General features: G+C 40.9%; 2 protein-coding genes across 2 annotated transcripts; both read left to right on the top strand.

Annotated features, from left to right (window-relative positions):
* The first annotated feature begins 3,833 nt into the window (after positions 1–3,833).
* Positions 3,834–4,436, top strand: LOC122661849 (UDP-glycosyltransferase 88F5-like). Its single transcript, XM_043857356.1, has one exon. It carries the CDS (start codon positions 3,834–3,836, stop codon positions 4,434–4,436), a length of 603 nt encoding a protein of 200 aa, XP_043713291.1.
* Positions 4,437–8,278: 3,842 nt separating this feature from the next.
* LOC122661848 (anthocyanidin 3-O-glucosyltransferase 5-like) lies at positions 8,279–9,368 on the top strand. The gene has a single exon (XM_043857354.1). The coding sequence runs from the start codon at positions 8,343–8,345 to the stop codon at positions 9,366–9,368; it is 1,026 nt and encodes a 341-aa protein (XP_043713289.1). The 5' UTR covers positions 8,279–8,342.
* The last annotated feature ends 3,122 nt before the right edge of the window (positions 9,369–12,490 follow it).

Genomic DNA, 12,490 nt, shown 5'->3' with positions numbered 1-12,490 from the left:
CGTTACAGGTGACTAGGGTTTTGTGAAACCCTACTCAAATTGGTGGTCTTCTTCCATATTGGACGGGATTTAAAACTTTAAGGAGTTGAAGAAGTTAATGACATCCATTGCCTAAGTTGTGGAAGAACTATTATTCGGAGGAGAAGTTATAATTGCGGCTCTAAGGTAGTAAAATCTTTCCGTGTAAATTTTGATTTATTGTGTTTTTCTGAATATGAATACAAAAACGATGTTATCCGATCCGTTTCTGCTGCGCCAACGGGTCTAAACCAACAATTTTGTACCTTGAAACACCCCCCCAATTGAGTGACACCGTAATAAGGGTAGGGGTGTAAATGAATAGTCAAAATCCGTTTCCGTATCCGTTTAGCACTATCCGAATCCATCTGAAAGCTAAATGGATGCGGATACGGATAGGCTATAGCTGTCCGAAAAGCTATATTTACATGTAAATGGATAAAATATCTGATCCGTGTCCGTTTAGAACTATCCGAATCCGTCTGATAGCTAATCAGATGTGGATGTGGATATAACACTATCCGAGCTGAATCCGATCCGTTTACGGCCCTAAATAAGGGAATTCAGTTGAAGAGTTGTACTTTTCCTAGTGGAGATGTGAGAGAGCATTTGACTGTAGATTAGAGACGCTATCACCAGGTCCCCGAAATTATACTCTTTTTTTCTTTTCTGAAACCTCTTTGAATCAGATGTGTGTAAAGCCCATTCGATCACCATGGGCCAGATTCTTAAGGAAGGTCGAGGTTGTGTGTCCTTTTACCCTTTAATGTTAATATATTTTTTCTCTAGCGAGTCCAGATTAGGTTCTCATATGACCTTAGCCAACTGTGTGCAATGGATGGCCAACACAAAGATGGACTACCTGTGTTTTTTTTTGTTTTTTGATAAAATGAGATTTATTGACGAATGCGTGACGAACACATGGAGTTACTATTACATAGATGGACTATCCATAGAGAGGAATAGGCCACAATGTCACACACGCCAATGGTATAGCGTTCCAGACCAACGCATCAGCAACCTGGTTGATGTTTCTTGGAACATAGGTAAGTGAACAACTTCTTAAGTGTAGAATAATATATTGGATATCCCTGACGATCGGAAGAATGCCCATAGGAGGGTGGGAATCTGGGTGAGATAAAGGCTACCTGCGTTCACCGGCAACTAGGGTTGCAACAGGGTCGGGTTGGGCCAGGCTTTTTAAAACCCCAGCCCAACCTTGAGTCCCCTTAGTTGGGCCCAAACCTAGCTTGGCCCTAATTCAAGGCCAGAAAAATCTAACTTTGGTCCGCCTTAGGGTCGGGCCGGGCTAAATCTGATTGACCCTAACCAAGGGAGGGAAGGGAGATGCATGAGCTGGCTGCCCAGGCTAGGAAGAAGAAGAAGAAGAAGAAGATGACGATGAAGAAGAAGAAGAAAGAAGAAAGAACATGAAGAAGAGGATAGGATCGGGTTGGGCCGGGCTGGGCTCAGCCTGAGGCCTCAACCTTGGCCCGACCCGATCCTGACTTAGGGTCGGAAATTCCCAACCCTGACCCACCCTCAGAGCCAAGATATCTCAACTCAGGCCCTGTTCGGGCTCAGGGTGGGTTAGGGTGACCTCATGCAATTAGGGCCAAACTTGCACCCCTATCGACAACATTTCCCTCTCTCTCTCTCTCTCTCTCATCAAATCCACTGTTGGGTCCGGGGTACGATGACTTGTACTCCATCGCTTGGTTTTTTTAGGATTATATGGGTATTTTGGTAAAGTTCCTATATAAGGTTTCGCTATTAATATGTAGCAAGGGTTCTTTCTCTGTAATGCAATCTGAGAGAGGTGTGAGGACGAGTAGCTATAACCTATTCTCCTTTGATAGTGAAATAGATCTCATCTCATCGTAGACGTAGGCAATCTTGTCAAACCACGTAAATCATCATTTTGTTCATTTGTGTGATTGTTTTTTGCGATTTCCATTCTTTTTTGCATCGTTTTAGGATTCGTTTTCAACATCCACCACATTTTTTCCAGGCTACAAGCCTAGGTGGTCAAAAAGTTCTTGCAATCCGGGTAGCAGCAAAAAAATTTCCATTTTTTTCAAATTATATTCGTAAGAAGAGGAAATAATTGTGGTTTTTATAGAAAGGTCATACCTTGACTCTCGCAGTTTTTGCTTTATTTTAGTCGATGGTCCCGATCACAAATTCAGCAGTTATTCAATCGTTCTCTTCACGTAAGGGTAGCAGAGGGTTTGAGATTGCGGAGAGGGAGTTTAATGAGGTGAGGACGTGAGGCAATTGAGCGGAAGTGCAAACCAAAATCTAGAAGAGAATCCTATAGTCAGAGTAACTGAAGAGGAAGCGGAGGAGGAGAAGTGAAAGATGCACAGGAACAAGGAGAAAGATTTGGTGTTTGTTAGTCTTACTTGTTTTTAAGGGACAATTTCTTTATTTTACTAGATAAGAAGGAAATTACAAGATAAGTAGGTTTCAAATTTGTTTTACATCCACCATCGTCCATTTTGAAAAGATTTACTCAATCTCCAAAGTTAGTTAATAATCATACCAAGTAAGAATAAAGTAAAAGTAACTTTCAAAATTGCCCTAAAAAATCTGTTTTAATTTTAATCCACCATGGGAAAATAAGAGGGAAGAGGCGCGTAACTTTCTCTATCTATTTTTTATTTTTTATTGTTTCTCTCACCTTTTTTTTTTCTGGACTGAGTTTACTTCCCCAACTATGAATGAGATCCCATGCACCACAATGCGGGAGAGGGTGGGAATAGGGGTTGAGGGTATTTTGGAACATTCTAAATCCCTAGGAAGGATTGGTGAACCGTAGAATGGTGGGTGAACTATCCTCTTTTTTTTTAAATATGTTTCTATTATTTTCTATTCCAACAATTAAGATGTACTTCCCTTTAGATTAGATGCCATAGTATTGTTTTTATTTTTTTTAGGGATTAATAATTATTTTGATTTCTACTCCTACAACTAACGTGCACTTTCATTAGATTCATAGTTTTGTTAAGGCAATTTTGGAAGTTATCTTTTCTAGGGAAAATTACGTTTACCTCTCCTGTAGTTTGAAAAATTACATTGATCCCCTCAAAATTATGCTTACCCCCCTCCAAAGGGGCGGTGAATGTAATTTTAAGGCAATCAATATAATTTTTTCAAACTACAAGGGGTTTTTATAATTTTTTCTTTATTTTATTCTAAAATGGCATGAGTAAATCTTTTTAAAATAGAAAATAGTGGATGTAAAACAAATTTGAAACTTACTTATCTTGTAATTTTCATTCTTACGTCGTGGATCTAAGTAATTCTTCTCTTTTTAATATTAAACAAAAAAAAAAAGAACATTGTTTGATTGTGTGACTCCTAAGTAGATATAGGAGCACACAAAATTACCGTCCACCCCATATTGATAGCTATGTATGCCTCGTACCCTAATTCAGGGCTACACGACCAAGCAGTGATCTCTCGCTCAAAAAATAGTAATAATTGACTATAGCATGGAAAAACGGTTGCCATTAATTTCTTTTTTTTTTCTGATAGAAATGAGGCAATTCATTTATGTGCGTCCAACGCCAAGCAAAGGAAACCAAGATACATAAAACAGATAGAGAGTATGATAAACACAAGATATGGATATACGGTATCCAAAATCAAGAAGTAGAAGTTGATCCAGACTCACATGCCATTGACTGGATCATCCAGACTAGGGGATGGGACATAATCGCTTCCGTAGATAAAAAACTGTAGACACAGCTAAAATTAAGTGCATGCACATGTGTGCCAAAAGATGGACCCTATACATGCCGAAAAAATCAATGTCGGAGGAGCAACTCACTAAGTTTGAATTCGGGTTGGAGCGGAGTGGGAAACGATTTCTTTGGGTGGTGCGTCCGCCGGCAGGGAAGGATGGGGCTTTCTTCACCGCATTGGGTGGGGGCACAGACGGAAACGATGAGCTGTCAAGGTACCTGCCGGACGAGTTCTTGATCCGGACTCAAGAAGTTGGGCTGGTAGTCCCCATGTGGGCCCCGCAGGTGGAGGTATTGAGCCATCCATCGATTGGAGGGTTCTTAAGAATCACATTGTGGGTGGAACTCGACGCTGGAAAGCATAGTGAACGGAGTGCCGATGATCGCGTGGCCGCTGTACGCGGAGCAGAGGATGAATGCAGCGATGGTGGCGGAGGAAGTAGGGGTGGGGGTGAAGACGAAGGACTTGCCAACGAAGAGGGTGGTGAGAAGAGAAGAGATAGAGAAGCTGGTGAGATTGGTGATGGAAAAGAAGGGGGAAGGGGAAGCAGTACTGAGAAGAAAAATGAAAGAAGTGAAGGAGAGTGGGTTGAGAGCGGTCGGGGAGGGTGGGTCTCCTCGGGATTGGCTCTCTCATGTTGCGCAGCAGTGGAAGATTGGTTATGCTAAAGCGAAAGCAGGGGATAGGAGACAAGAGTGAGAGATCGATTTTAAGCTCATGAGTCGTGATCAGTCAAGACTCAAGACTTAAATATCACAAGACTTGAGAATCTATCATTTCAAAAACTAAATGTGTACACTAAAATTAAGGAAATGACAAAAAATAAAATTTTGAATGTATCTTAAACTTTAATTTTGAGCACTCAATGATTTATACACTCAATGAAATTCTATTTAGAAACTTTATCGGCTGGTCCCGGAAATTGTCTCCTCATTTTTTGTTTTGAAACCTCTTTGAATCAGGTCTGTGTAAAGCCCATTCCATCGCCAAGGGCCAAATTCTCAAGGAAGGTTGATGGCTGATGTGTCATTTTACACTTCAATGTTGATATAATTTCTAGCAAGTCTGGATCAGATTGGGATGGTTGGGAACCACATTTTACATAAAGTCTAGTGCGGTTTGTCTCCAACGATTTCATGGTAATTCATCAAATCAGATTGATTTATTAGTCTCCATTCTCCGTCTCACTTAATCGCTCGGGAATTCCTAGATACATTCCCTCATTTCATAGAAAGAAGATAATGAGGAGAGATGGTGAGGCGGATCAGTTGGTTCGCTTCTACCTTGAATTATTTTTTATATCCAAATTGATCTTATTAGAAAGAAAGATGGTTTTGGGTATGATTCCATTAGATGGCTTGGTTAAGTATCAAATGATTAGAGTCTGATCAAAATCTTGAGTTTCAATTCATCTAATCAGTAGGGTAGGTTTCTTTTAGTAGGCATGCTCCCTGTCTATGCCTACCTGGTCGAACCCTCCTTTGAATAGTGTCCTCTTTATTGCCGCTCCTTCCAATTGATAGGGCTGTCTAGTGATACTAGTGGCAAGAATCCTCTACTATGACTATTCAAGCACTTGGGTTATAAATATCGAATGAAAGGTATACGTAGGAGTACATATATCATTTTAATGGATCCTCTTGATTGGATGGATTCCCTTTATTCGATTCCATCCATTTAATTGGATTCCATTATTCCAGTATTGGAATTTGTCCTCTATTCCATTTCATTCTATTCTATCCTATTCCCCGCTCTATAAATAAATAGATGCTATATCCTATTCCCTTGTATCCCATCATTTATTTGATACAATGGAATTGGGTATGAGTAAAACCCCCTTATTAGAGGCATTGGGAAGTAGGGAACTGGAGGAGATAATTTTTCACATCTCTCTCTCTCACACACACACACAAAAGCCGCCCTCTTCTGGATCTTTATCCCCTACAATTCCCTATCTGTCCATTTCCTATAATTCCTCTCATAGTTGGGGGGGGGGGGGGGAGGGGAGAAATAACCACCCTTCCCCCTACCCGAGCACACTGCCTAGGTGGGGTCCACCCCCTTATTAAAGGCTTGGGAAATGGACCGGGCAGAAAATTGCAGGAGACAATTTTCTCCATCTTCTCCGCTTTCTATCTTTTTATTTTTTTAATAAAAAAACTGACTCATATTCTTCTGGATCATTATCGGCTCTAGTCCTGGACAGCTCCATTTCCCCAAGTTCCTCAAATAGGAGGTGGAAATGACCACCCGACCCCTGCCCGACCACACTGTCCAGGTGGAATTCACCCCCATTTATTAGAGGCATTTGGGGAAATGGAGCAAATAATTTTCCTCATCTTCTCTTCTCTTTCTCCACATTTCTTCCTTTTATATTCAATTCCTTCTCTCTTTAACAATTTTTTATTCCCCCTCTTTTCCGTGACAAAACATCTTTTTTGGTTAAACCCTCTTTCTCTTACTCTCTTTCATGGTTGGAGGAATCTTTATCAGATCGATCAATCCCATATTAGTGGATCAGTACAAACAAAGGTAAAAATGAGAAAACATTAATCTTTATAAAAATAGATCGATATGGCCAATCTGAATTGATCAATCTAATCGATACGATCACTCTAGAACGATTTCAACAATAAATAATATCGATACCGATTACTAAAACCCTGCTCTTGATACTGATCGAATGCATATAGAAAATCACTTTCGGCCAACACCAACATTAATAGTGGTTCAATAAGGGACATCAACCCGACACGAAGTAGACTGTATTGATATCTGTCCACACTAATATTAATGATACTTTTACCAAAAAAAACTATATATATATTAACGATACTTAAAAATACCCTTGCAATACCCGTTCCCCTTTTCTCTTAGTCTCTTACCTCTTGGTGAATGGATCCCGTGGGTGAAGAAAAACTGAGTCCATTATATAAAAGACAAAAAGAAAATTTTTCTTCGCCAATAGAAAATAAAGAATTCTTAAACCATCATTACGTTCCCACTGCTTATTGACCGAATAAAAAATACCCTACCCTTTAGCAATCTAGTGGTACCATGTCCATGGTAAAAAAGGTGAAAAGAAACCCGGTCCATTAGAAAAAATCCCATACATAAAGTTGATCCAGCAATCTAATAGAAATCGGTGGCTTGAAATGAAAGTAAAATGACCTACAAATCTTTATTGGCAAGGTGATGGTTCAGATTTGATGGGGCATCACTAGTTTGAATGGTCACTCAACGTCTCAAAAAGATTCTTATTAGCCCATCTTATCTCTTTGCATTATTTTAATTAAAAACTATACACCCAAAGTGATTATTTGTCTTTGTCCTCTCACTCGTCAGAAGGAGAAGTTTGTCTCTTTCTCTCAGCAACCAGCCACCTCAACCGGGTGAGGAGATAGACTCAAGGCTCAAAATTCAGGTATCAGATTCGGTATCCATCATGGTCGAAATCTTTTTGGATTGGAATCGAATCGGTATAAATCAGTTAGAATCGTTTAAAAAAAAAAAAGAACCCGAAAATCATTTTTTTACCGATTGAGTCATGTATCAGTTAGAGTTGATGGGTATTGTGATCTCAAGATCGGATCAGCCACTATTATTTGGATCGAATCACTCAATATCGATTGGTATCAGTCAGTATTGATCAATATCGTTCAAGATAATATAAAAAAAAAAACTTAAAAACTTTGAAAAAATCCAAAAAACTTTAATTACATCAGTCAGGATCGGCCGATCCAATCGAATTGGCCGATCTAAAAAACGACCCAATCAAACTTTGCCATATCGATCTAATTGGCTTTGATCGATACCAATTTGATCCGATCGATATCGGCTGATCTGATCCAAGATTACGAACCATGAGATAGAGACGCCAGTTGAAAAAATCTCACCAATGGTGTGATGTGATCATGCAATGGGATGGGATTCTTGTTCTGTTTGATGTCGAAATTACTCCTTTTGGAATCTGACGTTACTGACCATGCAAGTCCGGCTTCTTCTATCTTCTACTTATAGAACGGAAAACCAGCAAGAGTTGCTGCATCCCTGCTGCGGCAAGCAAGAAAGGAGCCATGGAATTGCAACATCCAAATCCACACGTGGCATTATTTGCAAGCCCAGGTATGGGCCACCTCATCCCTCTCATAGCCTTCTCCAAGCGCTTGTTCTCCCTGCATGGCTTCCACTCCACCATCTTAGTCGCCTCAGCCGAAGCCTACACTACCACTGCCCAATCACAACTCTTTAATTCCCTACACCTCCCCTCCGCCATCCGCATCGTACATCTCTCGCCGCCCGATATATCGGCCTTCGTCACTAACCAAACAGGCCTCGCCTCCCGTATAAGTATCACCGTCAGAGAATCAATCCCAGCCTTACGAGCTGCTCTTGCTGCAATGTCACCGCAGCCCATTGTGCTGGTTGTCGAAATATTCGGCACCTACGCGTTCCCCATTGCAGACGAGCTTGGCATCCCCAAATACGTTTACATTGCTCCGCCGGCAACGCTTTTGGCGTTGACGGTGTATGTGCCGACGCTGCATAAGGAGATAGAGGGTGAGTACGTGGACATGCAAGAGCCGGTTCGCATCCCAGGTTGCAAGCCGATTCGGGTGGAGGACTTGGTTGACCCAATGATGGACCGGAAAGACGACCAGTATGACTACTATCTACATATAGGATGCACGATACCCTTGGCAGATGCGATACTGATAAACACGTGGGAAGACTTGGAACCAACAACACTCAGAGCCCTTCGAGAGGATCCAATCCTACGTCGGATCTTACCCCTTCCGATTTATCCGGTGGGCCCAATAGTGAACTCATCGGACCCACCTTGTGAACAATCACGTGCAGAGTGTCTGGTGTGGCTGGATGAACAAACCGTGGAGTCGGTGATTTTCGTATCGTTGGGGAGCGCCGGAACAATGTCGGAGGAGCAACTCACTGAGTTTGCATTCGGGTTGGAGCTGAGTGGGAAACGATTTCTTTGGGTGGTGCGTCCGCCGGCAGGGAAGGATGGGGCTTACTTCAACGTATTGGGTGGCGGCACAGACGGAAACGATGGGCTGTCAAGGTATCTGCCGGACGGGTTCTTGACTCGGACCCGAGAGGTAGGGTTGGTAGTCCCCATGTGGGCCCCGCAGGTGGAGGTGTTGAGCCATCCATCGATTGGAGGGTTCTTATCACATTGTGGATGGAATTCAACGCTGGAAAGCATAGTGAACGGAGTGCCAATGATCGCGTGGCCACTGTATGCGGAGCAGAAGATGAATGCGACGATGCTGGAGGAGGAAGTAGGGGTGGCGGTGAGAACGAAGGAGTTGCCAACGAAGAGGGTCGTGGGAAGGGAAGAGATAGAGAAGCTGGTGAGATTGGTGATGGAAAAGGAAGGGGAAGGGGAAGCACTGAGGAGAAAAATGAAGGAAGTGAAGGAGAGTGGGTTGAGAGCGGTGGGTGACGGTGGGTCTTCTCGGAATTGCCTCTCTCATGTTGCGCAGCAGTGGGAGATTGGTTCTGCTAAAGCAAAGGCAGGGGAGGGGAGAACACAAGAGGGAGAGATCGATAGAGCTCATGAGTATCGATCTCATGAGTAGTCATGGACGTAGTTAGCAAGTTCGGGTATGATAATAATACGGAAACAGATACGTACATCCATCAATTGATTCATACGGCAATAATATGTTTCCAAAAATCTGATGCAATAAAATGTGTACGACAATGATACGATATGTGCTTAATACGTGTTTTAATATGGTTGTGCTCTAAAAGTTTGGGAGCAAAAATACAGGTTTATCCTCGAAAAATCAAGGAGCAAACTGATTGTTTTGCAACTAAATTCTAATCTCTCATGCCTTCATGAACAATTAAATCCAATATGGCTTTCCAATTTAAACTCATTTCTCATTCTTTTAAATCAAGAGGAGGAGCTTTAGATTAATAAAACTCCTATAGTAGTGGGAACCTAGTGCATTGGGTTTTTTTTTTTTTTGTCTGGATTGGAGATTAACCAGTATTTGATAGGGTAAGGAGGAGATTTTGGAGATCTAAAACCCCTGCTAGAGCTAAATAGATTGCATTCATTTCTGTAAGTCAAGAACCAATCCACTTCTTATTGACTATACTACCTAACCAAACAATTGATTGCAAACTAAGGCAACTTGGAAGAGCCAAGGTAGGTATTGGTGCCAGCCTGTAAATATCCACCATTATCATAGATTAGGCACTAGGGTCAGAATCCAGAAAGTTATAGCTAGCACTTGAACGACCTACTACCCTATGCTCTCTCTCACGGTGAATCTAGATTTAGTTTCAAAATTATAATTGGGCTGCAGTAGAACCCAAGATCAAGAGGATCGGATTGTTTGTTATGTGTGATGGTGGAAATCCAAACATTGTTGGACTCTCGGTATTCTCTAGTACAAATTTGGAACAAGCTCTTATGGTTCCTTAGGATGCTACACTCTCAGGGAATACCAGATCAAGAAGAAAATAAAGGAGTTTGATTCAATTAGGAAGCCTGGATTCCATGTTTCTGTGTAACCCTCCAATAAGAAATGATAAAACCATGAATTGATGACAACTAACACAATTAAACACACACACACACACACACAAAGATGAAAGATACTTCGATTTGATGAATATGGACTAGAACTAGAGTCTTCGAGGTTGATCAAAGAACCAGAGTGCTTTCCCTGACTATGAGAGTAGATGTTTTGTTAGAACTAGAGTCTTCCGTTTTCATGTTTGGGGGTTTTCTCACTAGCTTTTGGGTTTTTAGGTTTAGTTTTTTATTTTGTTTAATTAAAACTCATAAATTTGTATTAATACACGTATAGTATGGTGTTTCTTCAAAGTCGCATATAAAATTAGACTACTTGATAAAATATGGTAATAGTCAGCTTATTGATTTATACGGTCAGATACATGTATTAATATAGGAATTAATACACAAACTTACTTACTATGGTCGAGACTTAGATATCACAAGAATATTTCCTTTGGTGCTAGGGGTAATTATTTGAAGGTTTCTCTCTCTCTCATTATTATGGTAGTGTCTGAATGATATTTTTTTTTTTTTTGTGTGTAACATGAAGCTTTACTAATAATCATGTGAGGGCCCTTGAACTCCAAACATGTCTTGGAGCCAAGGAGTGGAAATGGGCCAATCTTTCATACACAGGCTAGACAGGGCCCTCCTGGGTCGGGTATCTGCAATAGTATTCAGATCCCGTGGAACAGAAAAAAACGAAACAGTAGTAAAGGAATTACATAGGCGCATTGTATCATCCATAATTACAACTGCTTCAAGGGGAGGATGCATAAGAGAACCCTGAATGTAGAGAATTGCCTCTCTGCAGTCAGATTCCACAACAAGGTGCGTTATTCCCAGAGTGGCCTCTTTGGCAATGACCATTCTGATGGCAAGAGCTTCACCTAGAAATGTAGAAGTGAAATTTAGAGGAGCAGATAATACATGTAAGGGCCTTCCCACATCTGATCGAAACACCAAGCCAATGCGTTCCTCCAAGCTACCTTGTTTCAAAGCCGCATCACAATTTACCTTTATAAAACCCGTTGGGGGCAGGAACCAGTGCGAGACATGTAGAGGCTGCAAAGGAGTTGTTGCCGTATTGTATTGCAACCCTTTCGCTGAAGCTTTGTCGTATTTCAGGAACGCACTCTCCGCCACCAAAATGACTTCTTGAGAAATTCCTTTGTGCCAAAGACATAGTCGTTATGTGCTCGCCAAATATACCAACATATAAATACAACTCTTGCTAATGATTCTTTAGCTAACTTTTTGTCCCTCTTAAAAAGGTCCTCCCAGCTCTGTAGCCATAGCAGAAATGAGGGGTCTTGGCCAGTAGGAGGAATGTATGACATGAAACTCCCAAACCAAATGGCCTTTGCGAAACAACAGCTAAGAAGGATGTGGTCTGACGTCTCCTTCATACCCCTGCATCTACGACAATCTAGATCTACTGGATTCTTTCTAGATTGAAACCCTTCACCTGTTGGAAGACCGTCCACACATGCCCTCCATAGAAAGGCCTTAATCTTTTGCCTGAATGACACTTTCATAGATTATAGAGTTGTATTTAGAATTAGGGACTTTCTTTTTTATTCCCAAAAGTACTTTAAGGTGGGGGTATAAAAGAATTGTCAAAATTAAGTTGAAAGTGACATATCATTATGTCATTGTCATGCATGTTTTCAAGTTATACATATAAAATGACAGTATTAATTACTCCTTAGAACAAAAATTATATTATATTAAAAGGATAAAATAGTAAAATTGCAAATTATTTGACATCTTAAGGGGTGAGAATGATGAGAAAATCCCATTAACTATATATGAATAAAAATAACGATTATGTGGTATGCACTATGCGCTTCTGTAAACTAACATACCACCTAGAACTTAAGCTGTAGATGATATAATGTAGACATGCAGTGCTTTCACATTTTATTTTTTCTTTTATATCTATTTTGCATGACAGTATTTTTAACCCCAAAAGTGTAGCTCAATTGGCAAGGGAACATGCCTAAATCAACATGCGTCCTGAGTATGACTCCCCTTATCCCTTAGGGCCAGCCTCATGGCTTCTATATATGGCCGGTTCTCATAAAATACAGTGTTTTTCACTTTAATGCAAAAATAAAACTAGAGTACTACCATCAATGAGGACCTAGCATTCCCTATGAGGGACCA

The sequence above is a fragment of the Telopea speciosissima genome, chromosome 5 (genome assembly GCF_018873765.1).
Source record: "Telopea speciosissima isolate NSW1024214 ecotype Mountain lineage chromosome 5, Tspe_v1, whole genome shotgun sequence".
Taxonomy (NCBI): domain Eukaryota; kingdom Viridiplantae; phylum Streptophyta; class Magnoliopsida; order Proteales; family Proteaceae; genus Telopea; species Telopea speciosissima.
This window is presented reverse-complemented; position numbering and strand designations above follow the sequence as displayed.